Source organism: Lepidochelys olivacea (assembly GCF_965140295.1).
Source record: "Lepidochelys olivacea isolate rLepOli2 genome assembly, chromosome: 7".
Classification (NCBI taxonomy): domain Eukaryota; kingdom Metazoa; phylum Chordata; order Testudines; family Cheloniidae; genus Lepidochelys; species Lepidochelys olivacea.
This window is the reverse complement of record NC_140417.1, coordinates 10,239,943-10,263,480: the sequence shown is the minus strand read 5'-3', so window position 1 is coordinate 10,263,480 and position 23,538 is coordinate 10,239,943. Positions and strand designations below refer to the sequence as shown.

General features: G+C 39.1%; 1 protein-coding gene across 15 annotated transcripts in view; it reads left to right on the top strand.

Moving 5' to 3' along the window:
- The window catches only part of FOXP1 (forkhead box P1), a 494,495-nt gene that overhangs the window by 408,040 nt on the left and 62,917 nt on the right, over positions 1–23,538 (top strand). For all 15 annotated transcript variants that reach the window (XM_084634567.1, XM_084634565.1, XM_084634566.1 and 12 more), the window contains 2 exons: positions 2,467–2,626; positions 8,743–8,947. In XM_084634567.1, the coding sequence (XP_084490693.1) occupies positions 2,467–2,626; positions 8,743–8,947 (365 nt within the window). The remainder of the gene's footprint in view (positions 1–2,466; positions 2,627–8,742; positions 8,948–23,538) is intronic.

Here is a 23,538-nt window from a genome sequence, read left to right as displayed (position 1 = left end):
TATCAGGATATTTCAGCATTTTAACACTGACTACTGACCTGACAACAGGACTGCACTGAGACCTTTTTTGTATGCATTCAATTGTGAGAAGTAAACAAACTGACTTGTATCCTGTGTTTGGTAACTGGGTGGGGAGCACAGTTTGGCAACGTGTGTTGCTTTTAAATTCTTTCTTGGACAATGGGCCTTGTATACTTTTATATCCTGGCTTTTCAAATGTAGAGAGCTTTCATGAGCTTTTCTTAGGGATAGCTGAGAAGAGAACCAAACAAGCATCAGTCAATTTATATAAATAAAGTGTTGTAAAATCTTAATTTACATTAAGATGGCAAGTAACCATGTCCATACCAGGGAGTATTTTAATTCCGTTTTTTTTAATATGATCGCATTCATAATTTTTTATTATGAGAATATCTGAAGAGCCAAAAATTATTCAAACATGAACATCACTATCATTGTGGTTTACATTAATCTGATCACTTGCAAAATGGGAAAAACAATTGGATCATTTTGAGCATGCTGTTTTACAAATGAAAATGCTGGCTCTTAGTTTTAATTTATTAAAATTTTTGTTGTCGGTACTGTAGATTTTGTTTTTCAGAATGGAACTCAATTAACTTTCTCAGTGGTATGGGGGTAGGCCTGAAATTGGATGCTAATATGAGATTGGTTAGGTTTTTGCTATAAAATAAGGCATTTGGGGATTAGAACAAAAATAGCTTCCATTGCTCTTAACTTTCTCCAATAGTCCTTTTTGAAAATCAAGCTTCTATCAAGTTGAGCGTGACTGGGTCTATTCTCTCATCGTTGCACTGATGCCTCTCCCATGATCCGAATGGAGCATTCCATATGTGAATGGGGTGAATTGATTCCTTACATTTTTTCAGGGACTTTTTAAAATGTGGGGCCAGCTCCTCAGTTGGTGTAAACCAGTGTCGCTCCAGTGCCTTCAGTGGATTTCACTGTTGCCCACAAGCTGAGGATCTGACCCAGGATCTTTAAAGGGATTGTAAGGCATTAAAATGAAAAAAGGTGATGATTGGACACTTCGTAAGAGTGTCTGGGCCTGCAGTTTTGTAAGAGTTAATTTTCTTTCCGTAATTGTTAGCTATAATGGGGATAAGACCTCCACCTTGATATGATTCCTAGCAGATTAGGGATATTAGATAATTTCCTTCTATTTATTGTACTGCTGCACTGTATTATCTTTCTATCACTCAGATAATTACTAAGGAAATCTACATAAATTGTTTTTGGCTAGCACAAGGAACTGCTAAACACTGGCATGATGTATTGATGTTTTACACAACAAAAGTTTTCCTCCTGTCATTGTACAATAAATAAAAAGATATGTATCAAAATGCAAAGCCTTTCATGGTTTTTTAAGAACAAAGCAAATAAAATACAAGATGAGCATGGAAACAAAACCTAGAGGATTCCTTAAACTGAAGCAAAATTAAGGACTCTGAAGCCCGGAGTACAGTACTTATTAAACACTCACATTCAAGTAAGATGTTGTTTGCTAAATTATGAATGTATGTAATTAAAATCTAGTGGCTGTTTCTATGAAAGATTTACAATGTTATTTCATCGTTTGTCATGGCTAATTAACAATATTAGATGAAGTTTTTCTTCTTCAAAGGTCTGATTTTTTCTCATTTATTTATGTCAGAAGTGATAAACAGAGTAGTTAAAAGCTTCTCCGGGCGCAATAGTGAGAAAAGCAACATGTTCTTTTACACCTCAGAGGTTCAAGGTTCAAATCCCCGTGGAGTACAGCAACTCTGTCTTCTTTATAGTGAGAATAATTAAAAATTTCAAAGTGCAGAAAGTAAAAGTCTTAAATATAGCATGGAACAATTCAATATACAGGAGAAAGTACTGTAACTTGATTAATGAATAAGAGAGAGCAAGTATAGAAAATGCAATAAATTAACCCAATCATTTGCCTTAATAGTTGAGACAATCCTTGCATGCGTAAATGGAGCATGGCACAGGATTATTTTTCATTCCTCTTAAGTATGATATGACCTTGCAGTGTGATTTTCCATTTATATTCACGCTGTTCATCCTGAAGCATCACCAAGTACTTTAGACTACACACGGGTTGCTTTATTCACCACCAAAGTGCGACCACTTCAGGGGTGAAACTTCTGTAGTGCAATATAGCACAACTTAGACCAAGAAATGCCAAATAAATATTTCAGGTGAAGTGCAGGGGGAGTTTTGGTAGGAAGAATGGAATTGCCCAGTGTGGACTTGGGCCACATCTTGTGGTTAACACTACTACTGAAATTATGACTTGGGATCTTGAATGAGAAGTGGTCAGGGCCTCCATTTAATATCCTTTCTTGGTGATGACTATAATCAAATGAAGTGTTTTGAAACCGGGAGCCATTTAAATACCTTGTATAAATACTTAGTTCTGGAATGACAAATGTGCCTTTTTTTTTCCCCCCCTTTCAGCCACAGCAACAGCAAGTGGCTACACAGCAGTTGGCCTTTCAGCAGCAGCTCTTACAGATGCAACAACTGCAGCAGCAGCATCTCTTGTCTTTGCAGCGCCAAGGTCTGCTAACAATCCAGCCTGGCCAAGCTGCTCTCCCTTTGCAGCCTCTTGCTCAAGGTACGTGTGCGGTCTGGGAACCGCCAGCTGTAAACCTCCATCTTGGGGTGTTAGAGAAGACAGCAAATACATCTAAAATGAACTGACGGGCAGGTTGCTCATTAGAAGGTTTGTAACTGTTCTTGGGAAGCACAACGCTGAAGTGTTGGATTGCTCTAGTTAGAGATGGGCAGACAGTATGGAGTCTGGGTTGAGTTTGCATGAGTGTCCAGAAGGCTGGACTTGAACCTCCTGGGTCTACAAATCCAGATTTGTTCAGAATAGGCCTTGCTAGAAAGATTGCTGGCACTTTGGTCATGGCTAGGAATAGCTGGAGAACAGCCTCTGGAATGTTATTTCGGCACTTCAGGTCCTTCCTGACAGGAAATCAGACATGGGAAACTCAGACCCAAACATTGCCGATCGCTGGGAGTTTGATTCCCTTTTATCTCTAGATCTGAGCAAAGGTGGGAATGTTTGGGATTTTTCCATGCCTGTTTTACTCATCCTCGATTCCACTGTAAGTACACACACAGTGGGCCAGATCCTCCACTGGTATAAACTGGCATAGCTCCATTCTCCTCTCAAACTGAAGCAAATTGGGATTAACTCCATTGAAGTTAGTAGCGTTATGCTGTCATAAATTGAGAATCAGACCCCTTGCATCTTTCCACAGTCACATACTCTGCAGTAAATTAGTACTCCTCTGAAGTACTTAGGTTATTAAAGATTTCTTTAAATGTGTCAATAGGTCCTTTTTATTTAGCAGTGCTTTTGAGAATGGTTAAAAATATATGGTTTATTCTTCCTCTACTTCATTTTCACTGGGTTAATCTGTGTTACAAGCCTTAAGACACTGAGACCAGCCTCAGCCCAGGCTGTTCTCATTAAGAAGGCAGATTGTTCGAAGTTGACATGGCTTGAGGAGGAGCAGGTCTTTAAAATATAATGCTGGTATTTCTGAAGACTCTCCTCTTCCCTTCTCCCATCCCCTCCCCCACAAAAAAAATGTGTGCTAAATTTAAAGAGTCACCTTAGCCTCTCAAGTCAGCTCAGGTTGAATGATTTGGTTTCTTCAAAGCTGTTAACCTCAAGGCTCCTACCAGTTGCTAAACCCTGTAGTGCATTTATATTCAGATACACTCAATTAAACCGAGGGAAGAAGTTATACTTCCTTGTCTCCCCATTCCCCCCCCAAATATACATATTGCTGCCAGAGGGAGGGTGATATAGCCAGCAATTCTCTCCTCAGTGGACGTAGGGAGATACCTAGTGTGTTGGAATCCTCCTTGGCCAGATTGGGCCACATGTTTACTTCCATCCTTTTCCTAACTTCAGTTTGAAGAAATTAAATTCTGCATATGTCATTTATGCCTTGGCTGCCTGAATAATGGAGGTCTGATGTTGGACTTGCCATGCATGCGAATCTTCCGTTGATTTCAGTGGAGGCAGTGTCTGTGAAGGCTGCAGGATTGGGCCTTAGATATTTACTCCTCCTCTAGCGCATCTTTGTCAATGGGGTGGGGGGCAATAGTACGGAACTAATCCAGAAAAAAGGCATGTAGGCTATGCCATTTGTACTTGCAAAATGTTACAACGTGCATTAATTACACCTTCAGATTTATTGTTGGAAACATCGCAAGCTGTTCCAACACACCCACTGGACTCAAGCTTCAACCTTTCTAATTTTTCCCACAGCCTCTCTACTATTAAGTTTGCTCAGTAAGGTTCATTGTATAGTACATCAGTTAAGCTGTCCAAAAGAGGGCAATTGGGCAGTGACAAGACACGCTCATGTGTAATGTGAAAGAAATGAATGTGGTGATGCATGAAGTGTAATCTGTGCAGTAACACATCAGAGACACCAGTAGGTAATTCAGCAGTCATGGCATTGATTGATATGGTTAGCAGTGTAGTATAACTATTAGTCCCTACAACATTGGGAAGTAGCATATTTAAAACCTAAGGGGTGCCTAGCTGCATGCCAGAGTTCACATAAATATAAACAAAGGTGCTTCAGAGGTCTGATTCTAGTGGGGAAATGAACTATAGTGTTGGTATCATCTCTTGTGAAACTGGGACTCAGTTTAAAAGAAAAAAGTAACTTGAGAATTCAGGCAGGTTGGAATACAAGACTTTTTTTTTTTTTCATCAGAGAGAGAGATGATGGCTTAAAACTGATGTCATTATGAGGTTTAAATCAACTTTCTGCTTGCTTGAACATGGTCACCTGGGTATGGAGGTACAAGGACAAAAAGAGGTTGAGCAACTCAGTTTGTCTTTGAGCCAGTGATACCTGGGGTTGTGAAATTGAGTTCCATGAACAGTAATCTGTCAACTGTCCCCACAACATACATTTTTTAAACCTGTGCCTGCATTTTCTTTCATAATGAAAGGGACTAGTTGTCCTGAAAAATGCAATGATGAGCCAGAGTTATGGTTTAAAATAAATTAAAGCATTTATTACAAATTAAAAAAGTATCTCTAGTGTACCCTTTTCTTTTCAGAATATTTTGCCAGACTGGAACAAATACTGTAAAACACACACAAACCTCGAGTAAATGTAGACTTGTATTCATGACAAATTAAAGCATTTGCTACCTAGTTGTATTTTAGATGGCATATAGTAGTTGTAATATTAATAAACGTTCCCAAGGAGTGAACCACAGTTTATATGTAATTTTTGTTTTGGTTTTCAGAATTCATTCATTGTTTAAAACTACATTTTTGTTTCAGCACTTGCCTATTGTCTTATACAAAATAGCACATCCTCTAATGTTATATTTTTGTAATCGACGCAGTTTTTTGTACTTGGACACATCTATAATCTGGATTTTACATCTGTACACAGCCACAATTTTAAAATAAACCCAATGTTAGCAGTATTCTGAACTATTAAAGCTAGTTCTTCAAAATCAGGCTATAACATTAAACGAGCAAATCTCGCTTCAGATCACTGCTGGGTGCAAATAATAGGATGGAGGCATCTAGTTGTCTGATTGCTCTCACAAATTAGGCAGGTATACATTTAAATCCTGTTGTTTGCACTTGCAAAGTTGCAGACATAAATAATTGTGGCCACAGAGAGTTGCATGTGCAATTTTAGAGGCTTGATTTAAAACGTGGCCCTTAATATTAAAGTGCAATTATATAAGGGTAAATTACATCATTTATTATGTTAATAGGCATATTTGATTTGATTTGATTTTTAGCATTTGTTCATCATTTTGGAAGATGTGTTTAGGGGCACTGTATTTAAGAACCATTTAGATTGATGAGCAATAAGCATATCTTTCAGCTGTTAATTTAACAATTTAGTTAGGAATCATCTTTGGAATTATTGTTGAAGAGTTAAATTTTGCTTTCTAACCAAGTGATTTGGTCATTTAAAAGTAACTGGTATCACTTGTGTGTATATATATGATGTCACAATTACAATTCTGTTATCTAATCCTGTCTGACCTGAAACCCTGGCTCTTATTACCTACAATTCTATTACACAGCATTTGCTGCCTTCCACTTCCAAACTGACCGTTACCCTCATACACTGAAAGGTGACTATAATTCTCATTAATGTTAATATGAGTTATGCTTGTGTATTAAGTGTAGAACAAACCTACTGACTTTGGGGGAGGGGGTTATTACTATAACACTTAAAAGCTTTGTCTTCAAAAGAAGCATTAATACATCCAAAAATGATATAGATGAATTCTAAAATATTTTCCCAATTAAAAACCTATTACTTGTCTACAGATAGTGGAAAATAATAATAATAATCATCCGATGAAGTGAGCTGTAGCTCACAAAAGCTTATGCTCAAATAAATTGGTTAGTCTCTAAGGTGCCACAAGTACTCCTTTTCTTTTTGCATAATATAAATGGACTATTATTCTTTCTCTATTTGTTTATCCCTCCAAAATAAAAATTGGTGTCGTGGACTCATGTGGTCTCATATCAATATGTTATCAACAACAGACAAGCCTATCCACTGTTGTTGCAATTGAGTAAACAGTGGTGTAAGGGTCAGCCCTATTCACAGGTAATTGTTAGTGTGCAGACAGTCCTGTCAAGTATGTTAGCTAAAAATACATCCCACACTGTCACTTTGCAAGGTGTTTGAAAATAATCGCCCAGATGCAGCAAAACAGGACATAGTCTTGTGTAATGACCTTTCTCTTTCTTTAATTTGCCTCAGAGGTTTATTTTCAGGGGACAAGTAATAACTGAATATGTCTAATAACTAAATGCTCATTTGGGACAAAATCCATCAAAATATAATTGGCATTTGATATGTATGAAAGAAAAATGACTTGGCTTTAGAGCAATAGATGTGTCCTAAGACTGTGTGATCACCTAATGTATAAAATTGAAGCTTCTTTTATAATATATAGTAATTGCAGATACTTAAGCATTTTTGCATTTTTTGTAGTAAACCGTTAGCAGAGACCAACTGTTTTTGTTAATGCTACTCTCAGAAAGGCGGGGAAGGTTATTGGTCTGTCGTGCAATAATTTACTCCTCTTTGATATGCAAACGATCCACGGTGAATATAAAAAAATCCTATCAGACTCATTTCACAGTTCTTAACCACTTAGATTCTCTGGAGTCTATCGCCTCATTAGACCAGTGCTCTCCAAAGCTAGCATAATTAAAATCTTTAACAGTTTAGCAAAGTAAAGATGTTTGGCTGATCACGTTGAGATGATTATCTATCCATTGTATTCTAAATGACAAAAATAAATTAAATTTAGACCTTGGCATTTTTTATTATGTGTTTCAAATGAATATAATGCATACTGCCTCCCCCCTCCCAATACCGTAGGCTTGGTAGGATACATGCCTGTTTGAGCTGCTGCTGTGTATTCAGAAAATGGCAGATTTCCTTAGGATAGCTGCAGCGTTACAACACCCTGAAACAATGAACACTGGACCAAATACCCAGGAAGTCCTACTCTAAAGCAGACTTTTTTTTTTTTTTTAAACGTTCAGGATTTTATAGGTTTTAGATGTCTTTAAAAAGATGCCGTCACTTCGGCTTGTTCTATTCTCCCGTACCCTTCTGAACGAGCATTCTGTGATGTGAGAATGTGAGGTGTTAGATCATGCATTCTGAATAAAGATTATGTTTATAACATGATCAAAGTCTAGAGTCCAGGCTGTATTGGGCCACGTTACTACTCCCTGATGTATCACCAAGGGTGAATTTTATCCCACTGGTGTTGTGTAAAGTTATCTCACCTGGAATGCTGGTTGAACATTGTAAATAAGGCTGGTGTCCATTTTGAAGCTACTATGAAACAACATTTCTTGAAGCTTATTTTATGTTTTCATTTCACTTGTGAATGGCTCATTAGCATTGATCTAAGAAATGACAGTAATAATAGTGTTACTTTATAGAAAGTTATACAGTTTTTCAATAGACACATCCATCAATTAAGTGAGCAGTACTAGAAACCAAAATTAATGAGAGAGATAGGTGTGTTAATGAAATAATCATAGTATAATCAATTTGGCTGTTAAAATTTGAAAAGCATTCCTGGAAGACGATATGATTTCATAATTTATGTCTAAAAGTGATTAATAAAAACTGTATTTAATAATAAAGCTATTTGTCATCATTTAAAACTAAAGCACAAAATTAGTCATATTGTGGTTCATGTTGTCATAATAACACAGTTGAATACTTTTATTTGAAGATCTTCCTTGGTTCTAAAAATAGATTAGAATGTATTCAATTATTTTTTAAAAACGCAACAAAACTTCTTCAGATGGCTGCAGAGTATAGCCTGGCCCCACTTTCTTGCAGTCATCTCACAGGCAAAATTCATTTGGAGCTCTGCCTCCAAAGGGTCTCTGGGATTGGGCCCTCTGGTACAAAAATCATAGAAATACTAATTAATGGCACATATTTTCCCCCAGAAATCTTGCTTTAATAGGAACTACGTGTTGGGTGCTAATCAGTTTAGCAGGAAACATGAAGTGTTACTTCTGTATTAGCCTTTAGTTCAAAAAAAAAAAAAATAACCCCACAGAAAACTAACACTAGGCTTTGTTTACTGACTCTTTGATTTAATTACTGTTTTAAGAGGGCCGAATTAGCTGTTAATTGATTTAATTATCCAATTTGTTTGTTTCAGGCATGATTCCAACAGAACTGCAGCAGCTCTGGAAAGAAGTGACAAGCTCTCATACAGCAGAGGAAACAGCAAGCAACAACCACAGCAGTTTGGACCTGTCCACCACATGTGTCTCCTCTTCAGCACCTTCTAAGACCTCCTTAATAATAAACCCACACGCCTCAACTAACGGACAGCTATCGGTCCACACTCCTAAAAGGGAGAGGTAGGTGCTAGTAGAATTTACATATATCTACGTGTAAATCAGTATCTGGTTATTCTGATATTGGTGACTCTAACGTGAGCTTATTTACAATGATGGCCAACAACCTGGCCCACATTTTGCCCTTGCTTTCTCTTCCCATTGATTGCAGTGAGTTTTCAAAAGATTTATGATAGGGCAGAATTTGGCCCTTTTGTTTAGGGCTTTATGGCTTGCTAATTGGATGACTGCTACACAAGTGCATGCATGATTAGTTTCTTAAAACTGTATTGAATATGATCTGTGATGTGACGATTATAATTGTTTTAACTTTTCCAACATGGCATTAGTGTTACTGTTGATGTGCCCTAGGGATTTAAATCATGGGTGAGGAAAAATTAGTTGGTCAGTACCACCCATTTTATCATAAATAACTCGCTTTGTTACCATGTTGTATACAGTTCCTTGTCTTACATTATGTTATACGGTTGCAGATCTTCTGAACTCACCCACTCCCACAAAACAGACCAGACTTGAATTCTCCGGGTTGATAAGAAGTGCATTATATCTTTTAAAGTACCTGTAAATTCAGATCACTGGCACAGGGTTGGTTTTTAAAAGTTTGAACTAATTTGTACTTGCCTAGTGGTAGTTTGAAAGTGGTGGCTTAATTCAGGGGTTGTCTGTTGAAGATGCTTCTTAAGTATGGTTCCACTTGATGTGAAGGCTATTTCATTTATGTTTTTTTCCCCTGAAATTTCTGCATCACTTCCATAAGGTACTTCTAACGTTATATTTTTAACTATTGATTACAGTGAAATATATACTCCTAAGTAAAGGGCAGTTCTTCTTCTTGTTTGGAAAGATACTGTAAGAGTTCAGGCTTAAGGGTTAGTCTGAATCCCGTGCTCGCACACACGTGTCAAACCAAGATTTATATTCTACGAAAGAGAGTTTATCTGTGCTTGAAAAATGATACCAGACACTCACTAGCCAAAGACTGATATGAAAAATGAAAGATGTGTCCCCCTCGTGAGGTCCTACAACATGCTCTGATGAGAAGTGCCATCCCTATCCCTAGTGACATGATGGACAGGTGTGTTTGGGATTCCAATCAGGAAGCCTGCTCGATCTTTCATATGAACTCTCACCTCCTTTTAGCTGCTGGAAGGAGATCCTCCTCTCCGACCCCCCTACTGTAGTCTTCATCCTTCTACCAGCCTGCCAACTGCTGGAGATAGGATATCTCTGCTATTCCATCCCTCCTCCAAAGAGCCTCTGGTTTTCTACATAGCTTTCCCAAGCAGCACAGTGAAATTGACGCGATTCCTTTCCCTTTCCCTTTTGTCCACAGAGATTCTGAGTAGCAACATTGAGATTGACCAGTCTTGCTTTTCTCTTGGCTGCTAATTGGAACTGGGTCTGCAGACTAAGGAAAACAGTTCTGTGTACATTAGTTGACATTTCAGAAGATTCTCTTCACTAGCATAGAAACTTAATGTTTAGTTTATGATGAAAGCTAGATTCCACAGAAATGGATAGTTGTGTTCTTCCTTCACCCTTTTACTCTCAGGGAAGTAGATGAGTGATTTTTTTTTTCAAGCCTGGGAGTTATTCCAGTGGTTGAAAGCATGTTGAAAAGAAAACTACATGAACATATGCATCTTTCTAACATTAAGAAAATCAAGCTGTTTATGTATATGTATAATATAGAGAAGAACACATCCTTGAGAAAGTTGCTGTTGAGATGTTATATACAGTAGGAATAACTTTGTAACTTACATAGGAAGGACTCTGACATTCATATGAGTGACACATATAGATATGAATGTACAGGTTATAACACACACCATCCCGGATATAGTTTCCATGAAGGACTAGATGGGATACTAAACTAACTTGATAGTGTTTCTTTAAATGATTAGATTGTATCTTTGCTTTCTTGTACAGCTGAACAATAAGAGTTTTTATGATTTTCTGGTCATATTTGTACTCTTGTATTTTTTCAAAATATCTCTGTTTTTTAAAACAATTAAAGACCGCACAATTGAATGGGTCTGCTCTCACTTAGTAGGAAACAATAGGTCCCTCCCTACGTTAAGTTTGGAACACAGTGGAGGTAGAATCATAGGACTGGAAGGGACATTGAGAGATCATCTCGTTCAGTCCCCTGCAGTCATGGCAGGACTAAGTATTATCTAGACCATCCCTGACGGTTGTTTGTCTGACCTGCTTCTAAAAATCTACAATGATGGAGATTCTATAACTTCCCCAAGCAATTTATTTATGCCATGTATGGGATTTATGATGCAATGGATTTATGAATCAATTTTGAAATAGGAACTTGCTTTCCATATTATTGTAAAGCAAAGCTGAAAATATTTTGTCCGTACAGTATATTATAAATGTTGGTCTGAATGCAATTACCTTTCACAAACAAGGTGATACGTATGTTTTGTTAGTGAAATTCCACACAATTAATTAGAAAATTATTAGTATATCGCTGAATGTTTTGAGATATTATAGGTTAGTGAGAGACCTTAGAAAAAACCTCAATTGAATTTATAATACACAGTATATTGTTAGCTTATTACAGTACTTAGTTGTTTGTCTATTACATTCCCTTTATTATCATATTATCAAAATATAAAAATACAAACATGGCTGGGAATTAAAATAAAAGGGCTCTGGACTTTGCTTTGCCTTTCTCTATTTGAGGTACTGAAGGTTTATGCCATCCATTTGCTGCAGTGATTGTATTACATCTTTATCCATAAGGAGAACAGGAGACTATACACAGAAGAATGCCTACTGGTGCACTTAAGGTTTCTGTAGCAGTCTCATCAGGCATTGTGGTGCCTGCCTAGATTTCACATGACACACAAAACTCTCCTTGTTTAGATGTATTTCATTCATTTCCTCTTCGAAAGAGTGTTTGTGTACCATCCCTGTATTCAGGGTGGTGAATGAGTAATAAGAAAAAAAAATACCTTTCTTATGGGTAGAGATGTATATTTAAAAGCAAACAGAGGGAAGAAACCTACAGAATAATAGCAGAGAGAACATAGACTTCATAGTTTTGTTCTCATCTAATACCAGATTGAAAAATTAAGCTTGGGAAATAAGTCTATGAACCTGAGCCTGCCCTCTGTGCTCAGTCAAAACCCCTATTGACATAAACACAGATTTTGCTCAAATAGGAAGGGATGTCAGGATATGGTCTGGTGTGTCAGGAAGTGTACGAATGGCCGTTCTGAACCTCAATCTAGACCTAACACTTCTCAGTAGTAAGCTACAAGCGGTACACAAACTCCTTGGCAGCACAGAAATTTCCTTTCTTAGCAACACACTATCCTGTGGATAGTTTGGGGCAGTTGTTTTTCTGCCCGGAGAATGGTCTTTTGGAGGGCACAGCAGATTTGCGTCTTGGCGCCCTGCCTGTCCTCTCTGGCATCCTGAGACTGCTAGGAGGGTTAGCGAGAAAATGGATTGCAGTGGCTTAGGCAGCTGTTGAGACCAGCAGTGATGGGCACTAGTACAAAACCCTAAAATTGACAGATGGCTCCCAGCTCTGTGGGCCAGATCCTGGCACCCTGCTACAACACGTTAGCACTGCTGCAGTGGCTCAAAAGAGCAGCAAAGCTGCTCTAGTTGGGCAAGTGAAGATTCCTCCAGCAGGGGAAACTTCCCTGCACATAGGGCATGGGTCTAGAGGAGGAAATGGGGCCAGCACTTACAGGCCCTTTATCCCCCAATCCCTCTTGGGTCTGTATCGAGCACTGCGTGGCTGAACTCTAGGATTGATTTAGTTGGGGATGGGTTCTGCTTTGAGCAGGGGGTTGGACTAGATGACCTCCTGAGGTGCCTTCCGACCCTGATATTCTGTGATTGGAGCCTGTGTCTTTTATTACATCTGACCCAGCTCGTTCAGCAGAACAGCCAGTTGTGTGAATTGGATTGGGGCTGAGAGGAGGGTGAACTAGCTGTGGCTCAGTCTGGGTAAGATGGAGCTCGTGTCAGCAGAATGGGGAAAGCCACAGGAAGAGTTGGCAAAGATGAAATCAGCTTCCTGACTGGAGGAATGTAAGCACCACTCGTTATACAGATCTGCTGGTTGGGCTGGCTGGATCCCCCAAGGGCTTCTGGGGGCTCAAGTTGCCAGTGAAGCCAAGCCCCCCCCCTTTTTTTTTCCCCCTGCATCGATAGGAACTGACAAGCATGTACATTTTCATTTCACGTGTGGGTGGAGCACCAGGTATTTGTGTGTGTGCTACCTCCAGACTAAGCTGTTGTAACACACACTGCAATGGGACTAGACTTTGAGACCATCTGGAAGCTGGACTTCATGCAGAACGCAACTGCCCACTTACTGAGCAGCGTTTCACATGGGGAAACATTGCTCCATAGTCTGTCGCTTTGTATTGAACCAGAGAGTCCTGCGTGGTTTGGGCCACCCAGATGGCATCCTCCTCACGCCCCGTGTGATATCTGTGGGTTGATTATCAGGGGAGATGCACCTGTTTAAAAGAAATGGGGCTGGTGACAGGGCCTCTTCAGCGTGAGACCAGTGGAACTTGCTGTCAGCCTTGGTCTGACCCAGTCCGGAGTTACTGATTTAGATTTAAACAATAAAAAACACAGGAAAAGCTCCAAATGCCTTAACAAGTAATCATTTACAGCCACACGCTAATGATCACCCAGCAGCCATAAATAATCACATGCGGGTAGGAGTAACATTTGCTCGTAGGGTGTGCATAAAGCTTTTCTTCCCCCGCCTTGGGGTTTTGGACAAGGGAATGATCTTTAGGGGTGCAAGCTGGTTATGTGGGAGTTGCCATAATTGTTGTTGTCCCCATCCTCCTCCTCCCTGGCACGTGTTACTGGGGCACTTTGTTCTGGATTTTGTGGCATTATTGATCCTGTGGACTTGATTCTGTTGTTGCTGACCATGCTGTAAAGCAGAGTAACGCCACTGATCTCAGTGGAGATAGAAGTACCTGTGTAAAACCATTTGGAGATCAGTGTCCTCACTGTATGTTCTGGACAAAGGGATTTGAGCAATGGATAAGTACTTAAAAAGAATGGGGGAAATAATTTTTTGTTTTTATTTTTATTTTTTTTTACCATGCTCAGATGTCACCAAGCTGAGGCCCCAGTCCTGCAGCTGGATACCCATAGGCTTAAGGGTCTGCCTGCACATATCAGATTGGTGGATCAGGGCTCAGATTTGTGATGATGGTGGCAGTGCTGGCAACTATAGTTAATCAGTGGAGACAGTCACCAGAACTGGATCACAGTTCTCCTCTACAGCTAGACAAATAGAAAATTCAACCACCCGTGCTCAGAATCTTCCCTTGGATGTGCGTGCACAGCTTCAGGAGACTCAAGTGGGAACCAAATGCATTTTGGAGCAGTGGGTATTCCCAATTTATAAAATAGGTCAAGAAAAGAGATAGGTTGGCTAAGAGGGTTGGTTTTGTTTTTTTTAATGCCCTGTGCATATTACTTTGATAGAAACCCTTTTTTAATTAAATGATATAATTCCAGCTAGAAATAATGGGTTAATGCTTTCATTCACTTTGTCTTTAAATGTATATTACATCTATGCTTTTGTCCCACATTGCGCCCAGTTCTGTAAGTAGCAGCAGCAGCAGCAGCTCTGGGGTTTGGTGCGTAGCAATCTGTTAAGGAGATAAATAATCTGCTTTGGCATGACACTCCTACTCTCCTCTTTAATTTGTCTTACACAAGGAAAATTATAATTAAATCATTCAGGGTAAACCCTTGAGTGTTGAGAAGGAAAAAACACACTTTGGTAAAGATTGCCAATAGAGACCAACTTCCCTGTTGTGGCGTGCAGAGACATTTATCAATATTCAGCACTATTAAAGGGAGAACATTTCGTGTGATTTGTGAGGCGGATGCCAAAGCTCAAATCAAGGCTTGTTAAGATCCTTTCCCCATGCAATCATGGGTATTCAGCATCATTAGAATTCAGCACTGCCTGTGTGTTTCATGCTTTGATTTTACTCAGACAATTTAATAATGTTTATTGTGCTGATTTTATATATATATATATATATATATATATATATATATATATATATATATATATAAATTCACTCAATGCAATAAACATACCTCAGTCGTCAGTACCCTAAGGGAAATATTTAGTTATTCACAAAGGATAAGAAAAAGTGAGACCATCAGCTAGCATGCAAACCTCTCATCATCTTATCAGCATTTGGGTTTCTGCAATAACAAGCGCTCTTTTCACAGTAAGTAAATATGTAAAGTCAGTTAAGAACGTCTGCTGTGTGTAGAAACATCAAGGGCAATACCTTGTCTTTTTCATATTGTTCCACTGCATCTTCATTTTGGACAAACTCACGCATTTTTTTAACATGGCAGCAAAAGTGTATTTGCTAAAGTGTTTTATGTATGTGATTCCTTACTTTAAAGGTTGTCGGGTGTTGTCATAGCTGTAACATAAACATGTTTAAAATATTTGTACATAAGTATTTTAAGTCAAAATATATCTAAATGCATGACTCATTTAAAATGATCTGAAATTGTCCAGAGGCTTAAAATAGATTACGATCCTGATCTCCTTTGTAAAACACTTCGAAATCAACTTATGAAACGCACTATAGAAGAGCTAGATGGTACTATTATTATGTAATGTAACACATAACGTCCTCAAGTAGTCTCAGGTGTCTGTACACTGATCCAGTCCCCCTACATAAGTTAGAGTGATCCTCAGGCTGCGGTAACTTGTGCCAGTTGTCAGCACTCCCAAGAGGCTGGTATGGTAGCTGGAATTTTTGGGGTGTAGAGAAGCACGTGCTACACCAGTTCTGCGTCTGATAGACTTTAAGGTTAGAAGGGTCCATCATGATAATCTAGTCTAACCTCCTGCAGGCCACATTGCAGGCCACAGAACCTCACCCACTTGTGAAATAGACCCCTAACCTCTAACTGAGTTACTGAAGTCCTCAAATCATGGTTTAAAGACTTCAAGTTACCGATAATTCACCATTTTCGCTAGTTTAAACCTGCCAGTGACCGATGCCCCAAGCTGCAGAGGAAGGCGGAAAAAACCCAGGGTCTCTGCTAATCTGACCTGGGGGAAGATTCCTTCCTGACCCGAAATATGGCGATTGGTTAGACCCCGAGCATGTGGACAAGACCCACGAGCCACACACCTCGGAAAGAATTCTCTGTAATAACTTGGAGCCCTCCCCATCTAGTGTCCCATCTCCAGCAGTGGGGGATTTTTATTACTGGCAGTCACCAGTGGGCCACGTGCCTTTGTAGGCAATCTCATTATATCATCCCTTGTCACCAGAGGATCCTCCTATGCTGGGGGCGATCCTTCTTTAGATGGATCTGTAGACTTTAGGGCTGTTTTGCGCCAGCAGAGTAGCAAAAAAAGCAGCTTTGCCACAGGAGAGAATCTAGGGCAATATGATTTTTGTTCCTGTGTCCTGGAGAGTCTCAATTCTAAGTCTGCAGCTCTTTGTTGATTGCAACAACAAGATGATGACAGGTGTGTGTGTGTTCATGTACATATATATGTAATAATTCATTAAAATAGAAGTTCTATTAGTTTGAGGGTTGCAATTATATAAGTGAATTATGATATAGTATTACTAGACACAGGAAAAGACCATTTGTACAGTAAACCTTTCTAAAGCCTCCAGGAATTCCTGGTCTCATTTTTACTGTCTTATATCTTTTCCTACCATATTTGAATCCCTTCCCTCCACATAAGCAGGCAGTTAATTCATCGGATAAATAAATAAGTATATGACTTATGTGACTATTTTCTTGCATGCATTGCAGAAGGAATTAGTCTTGAGGAAGGATCTGAAGGAGGAGAGGGTAGTGGCATGGCAGATCATTGATCTGCTTCCTAAGCGTAATATATAGTGTTTGTTTTAACCTTACATGCCAACTAAGGTTGCCAACCCTCCAGGATTGGCCCGGAGTCTCCAGGAATTAAGTCTCCAGTCTCCAGGAATTGTCATGTGATGAAATCTCCAGGAATATGTCCAACCAAAATTGGCAGCCCTAATGCCAACCAATCATTGGGCTAAATTCAATGACCCTTAACTGAGTGAATAGTGGTTCAGCTTGATTATAGATTACAGAATGTGGCCCGTTATTAATATGATGAAATATTATCTGGATGAAATAATTTGGCCTATTGTCCCTATATACTCCCGGAGTCTGATTATCCATTGCCTTGCTTCTTGTGTAGTCATTGGCACTCATTCTGCACTGGTGCCAGTGATGCAGGGCAAGGGAGAATCTGCTCCTCCACATCCACTTTCTTCTGTGCAGTTGGTTTTTGAAACCTTCATCAGTATGCACTCCTTATACCTCTATCATCAGCCTACATCTATTAGGTTACATCCAATTTATTTCCTCCTTCCACCCCTTCCACTTTTCCTCCAAACAGGTATTTGTAAAATCTGAGTTTCAGTTGCATTTCACCTTACATTCTGCCTTAAAGGAAGGCTGAGCCCTGTTCCGTAGGCCAACTGTTAAGAACCTTTTCCTGTGTTCTGCACAACAGAAATGCATGTGATTCCCTCCATTGCATATGGATCCAAGTTACGGAGAACCTACTGTAACAGGATTGAAGGGGAAAGCGGCGTCCTCCTGCCTGTCGCACCCACATCTCTTCCAGTTGCAGCTTTGCCTGACCAAGGTCGGCCAGGAGGGGAGGAGTTAGGAACATGCACACTGGATACGTTTCTCTCCTAAATGTAGATAACAGTGCAGTGAGCCCTGTAAGTCATTACAGCCCTGACCAGCAATAACTCTGTGTCTTTAACATACTGCATAAGGGAGTTTTGGTGTCACATAGGGAAGGGCAGCTAAAGGCATCAAAAAGTTGCCCTCCTCCCCCACATACCAACCCTACTCCTAAGAGTGGGGGGGAGTGAGGATCATATAGACATCAGCGGACCCTGCATTTGGCTTCGTATATATATGAGGTTACCATGGACATTACAATATTACCCATGGAGCTCAGCTTGCTCTAATAATCAATGCCAGTCCCTCTCCTTTTCCACAATACAGGTGGTACTGAGCGGATGATGTAATTCGCTGGAAGCTCACAAGAGGTGATGGATATTGTTCCTTCCTGCACTTTTACGTAGACTCATAGAAGATTAGGGTTGGAAGAGACTTAAGGAGGTCATCTAGTCCAACCCCCTGCTCAAAGCAGGACCAACTCCAACCATCCCCATGGGCAGGGGAGCATGTAGACTTTGGTTTGTGTTGCATGGTTGTGCCATTTAGAGCCTGATTCGACCAGCCTTACACGCCTTAAGAAGTGCCTTACTCCAGGATTTCAGTGGAACTATTCAAAGAGTAGGTGAGCACAACTCAAGGCGAGTAAGTGCATCAGCATCTGGCCCTTAATATATTGGGCCAGCTTCATCCCTGGTACATAAGCGTGTGCAGTCCATTGACATTAATGCAGTTGCACTCGGTTACTCCAGAGTTGAATTTGATCCAAAGTCTCTGTTTTGACCCCAGACATAGAGTTGTTCTTTTAAAGCCTCTATGAAACTTCCACTTAAATGGTCAAAAACCTTCTGCATCTAGCTGCCTCATTCCTCATGGTATCTAGCACGAGCAGGATGGCTAAACTTTTTGGGGCTGAGCTGCACCTGGCAAAAATTGTCACAGCCCCATTGACGCCAGGGGAGCTATGACTCTTCATGCAAGCTGGGGATCTGTTTCCTGCTTTCCTTCCATTTATTCATCTTGCTTAAATTCTGCATAGCTCAAAACGTGTCAGGACAGCATACAGTTGGCAGTCTCATTACAGCTAGAGAAGATACCATTCAATGCCATTTGCTTTCCTGGACGGAGTCAGTTTTCTACCCAACCTGCTTTTTAAAAATTCCCTCTTGCATGCCCCAGGTCCATAGTTGCTAATTTTCATTGTCAGTGGGGTGTTTTTAAGCAGAATATATAACATCGGCTATATTTACCATGTGCACCGTGTACCGTGATAGTCATTTCTTCAAGGAATGCCAGCAAATTAGTTACACGAGACCATTTCCTCATCCACCCATGTCTGAGGTCTTTAATCAGATTATATTTTTCAGGGTATTCTCACAAAGTCCCACAAAATTGTTCCTGGGATTTCCCTCCACAAGTGATATTAAGCTAACCAGTCTGTAATTGCTTACTTTATAATGTGGCCACTTTTATGAATAATAGCGTTATGGTTGCCACTTTACAGTCCTCAGGAACCTGACCTGACATCAGAGAACTTCTTAACTTGAATGGTTCATTTGTTTCTGGTCACGTGCAATAATGATCAGTTATACAATTCCCAACTCTAAATTAGTATATGAAAAAAACCCAAAACACTTTAAATAGATTGGGTGAGCCTTGGCAGACACACAGCAGAACTTTTCCAAATTTTAGCATATGTATTGTTTTGTACCTCCATCTGGCCAACAAATCATTGTTTGATATCTGAGTACTTTGCATATCTCCTCCCTTTTCTTGCAGCTCAGATAATTACGTCTGTTTAATTCAGCTTAATGGTTTTTTTACATACCAAATAAATAGCTGATAGTTTTCTGCTAATTGTGTACATATGTGCATTTTATTTAATTGTGGCAGCTAGAATTTTAGTAACACATTCCTGTCTCAGTACTTAGTGTCCAGCTAATGTCTTCTCTTTCAATTAAAGATGTTTATATATTGGTCTTAAAAGTTGACTTCTCTTATCTTTTTTTATTTTTTTATTTACATTAAACTATGGGATTCATGTTTTCTTTTTTTCTCTTGTGTGCAAGAGAATCATTTCTCAGTATATGCTCCAGAGATGCTAACTATTGGAAAGAGCTGGTCAGGGAGATGAAGAAGAGCTGTATTATTTTCAGAAAACAATCAGGGAAGGAAAAAGAAACACCCTGGAAAATGTCTTAAAAATGAGGATTAAGTTAGATGATTTTCATAGGACTATTTACTCTGCTGTTCAATAAAACTCCAGCATTGAGTATGACAGCTGTTATATCACATAATGCGTCTTACCATTAAGGTACTGAGTGTCATTTAAAGTAACACACCATCCTTAAGCTGTGTACAGTTCATCCATTTCACCATGTTTTAATGGAAAAATCAGTTTTTCAGTAAAATGATATCATTTACCCCAGGTTGTAATGCTCATTTTACAACTGTTTTTGTTTAATTCCATTTATTTTTTCTTTTTCTTGGCATCCTTTATTTTTTAAGGATTGAGGGAGGAATTTGTTCTCATTCAGGATTGACATGAAATGGTACAGATGCAAAGATCTTTGTCCTTCCCTCACAACTCCAAAAATCTTGTACTAATCTGGAATGCTTTTGTTTTAATTATTATTATTATATTTTAAGGCAAATAGGGTTATATTTTCAAGGTAGTGAAGAGACATTTGCTGAAATCCCATAATTTGTTAAGGGGTTTGTGCCTGCATATTGTTGGGGAAACCAACCTATCATATGTTGCTTGGTTTTCACATCTAAGCAGCTGCTCATTTGTGTAATGCAAATGTGTTTTTTTCATATGGCAGGTGACTCTAAGGTGTGTTCGCATTTTTTTTATATTCTTCTATGTAATCAGTAGAGGCATATGTATATTATAAAGTATATTCTGCTCATTAAAACAATGGTGTAAACACACAAAGGGAAATTGTTAGTACATGTTGCAGCTTGTCATTTCAGGCTGTGTGAATAAAGAAGATAACTATTCCTTTGGGAAACTATTTCAGGAATTGAGCAACAGATATGCTAGCCAGAGAATTCTTTTAACTGTAATTTTCCTTTTTGTGTGTACTCAAAAATAACATCCTGATGGGTCCTTAAATGCCATTTCATATATAGAGCACAATTTCCACAGCACAGGTGGTGCTAATATAGGACAGTCCCCTAGGCACTTGTCGCCGAGAGTTGTACAGCTTGTTCAGTGTCTGCATCCATATGGCAATCTGTCCCATTCATAGAAAGACATTGTAGCTGTGCCTGTGGGTGCTTTGGTCAATGTAGTGTGAAAAGTAGGTTTTAACTCTCAGCAACCTATGTTCTGCAGTTTGTTTTATTGTAGAATCCGAGTTATAAGATTAATAAAAAAAAAAAATTCAGCTCAGAGCAAATTCCAGAACAATCTTGCTGGTTTCATTTTTGGTTACTCTTAGTAGCACATGGTTAACTCTGCCAGTGCGGTTGTTCTGTTTGCAGCATACCAGTGCAGAGTTTACAGGAAATCATTCTTAGAAGAAACATTTTCTTAGTTGTTTAGACTGTGAATTAACTCAGAACTTGCATAGCCGTAGATGGCCTGTATACATAAATATGCATCCTGTATACACAAGCATGGTCCTTTTCTTCCCTTTTTTGTGTTGTGTTGTGCTATTGTTTTTCTTCCACATGCTCCACTTGTGACGTAAGTTGAGTATACCTGTTCAGAAGAGCATATGTTCTCAGCAAGTCTACAGAGTGTGTCTAAGGGTATGTCTACACTGCAAGGAAAAACCCAAGGTGCCAAGTGTCAGAGCCCTAGTCAGTTGATTCAGGCTCATGGGATTCTGGCTGTGTGGCTAAAAAATAGCAGTGTAGAGGTTCCCACTCAGGCTCTGAAACCCAGCAACAGGTTCTAGCCTGAGCAGGAGTATCTACGCTGCTATCTTTAGCCCCTCAACCCGAGCACCATGAGTCCAAATCAATGGACTTGGGCTCTGAGACTTGGTGCCATGGGTTCTTCTTTCCAATATAGACATACCCCAAGTATCCTGTGATGAACCACTCCTGGAATGGGAGCCAGCCCACAATCACAACATGGACAGAGTATGGCAAAAGGGATTTCCCCAATGGAGTGTGTGGAAAATGAGTGTCTTTCAAAAAGCTTTAAGTTATTAACAAGAAAGCAAAATGTATGGCTGCTCTGGTATCTATGATTTTCATGCCAAATGTTGTTCTGCTTTAGCGTGACTATTTGTTGTTCCTTTTAGTAAACAAAAACAATTAGAAAGCCTAACACCTGCAACAGCATATGATATTTACACTACCTGTATGATTCAGCATGCTTCCCTGAGGAAATAGATAGACTTGTGTCCTATGAATTTTGGTGCTTTTTATAATTTTCCCTGAGGGAAAGCATGTGGCAGAAATAATTTAATATATTTTCATTGTTTTCTTATCATACATTTTCCTCACACTTTTAGGGTATATTTACAAAATGGCATGTAAATTACAAAAAAAAAAAAATGTTGCAAGTTTATTTAGTGGAAGGAGGCATACAAAACAAATTCACTGTGTATATGTGATGTGACAGTCACCTTCTGTGCTGTTTTTGTTGTGCCTATGGAATCATAGTGGTAAAATATTAAAGTGTAATAGTCCATGTTAATTGACCACATGACCAGGCAATACGGGCAGAAGTCTTTCCCATCCTCGGATTCTGTTCTTACATTTAAAGTTACTGTAGAAAATGTACTGGAACATATGATCTTCCGCATAAGGTATTGAAGCTCAAGTCCCGTTTAAGTCAACGGGACTGCTTACATGCTTAGAGTTAGGCATGTGCTTAAATAAGACTGGAGATCTTTCCTCTCTCTCATCCCCAGCATGAATTCTGTATGCAAGAGCAACAGGAATTGCTGTGTTAAAGATCAGTGAGAAAAAATCGTCAAAGTGTTAGCTTAATTAGAGAAAAATGTGATCCTAAGATACTGAATCTGTCGAACATCATCTGAATAAATTAGAGGACTGTGCAGAGCGGAATAAAATGAAATTTAACAAGGATAAGTGGAGAGTTGTCCAGATAGGTAATAAAAATCCAAAATACATGTTCAAAATGACACATCAGCTACTAAGCATCGGTTATGTGGGAAATGACGTAGGTACTATAGAGCATGACAAATTAAAATGAGGCATTTGCTGGAACCCATACTTAAGAAGGTAAATGTAGTCTTGGGCTGTACAAACATGTTTGTCACATTTAAGACTCTTCTTCCCTGTTACACAGTACAAAGCACCATTTAAACCACAGTCAGAATAAGACATGCAAGTAGGCACTATCCTGCAGAAAGGATAAAGAGAAATTGGAGCAAATACAGAAGAGAGCAGCTAGGATGATAAAGGGAGGGAATGGGCTATGAAGAAAGATTAAAGGGAATTAAAGATCTACACCCTGGAAAAATAGAGGCAGTATGAGGATGTGATTATGATATGCAAGTATATGAAGTGAAGTTACAAAGAGGAGAGAGAGAAATTGTTCTCATTAGTTAGTAACAATAGAATTTAAAATCCAGCATTTCAGTTCATATTTGTCTAGGTATTTCTGATGTGCTCTTCACGATGATATTCAGGCACCACATTGAAAAAAAATCAGTTTTAAATAGCAGGGCAAACTTGTTTATAGTAAAATCAAATGGAGATTAGAGCTTGCAGCTGAAAGAAGCTACAGAATCAAAATTGTTTTTGTGATGAGCACTTCTCCTAGGTGTTCTAGAAAGATGCACTCGAATCATCCAAAGAAAGTGGCATGTTAGACTAGTGGTTATACAAGTCCTTAGCAGTTTTCATGAGATGTCAAAAGTCGG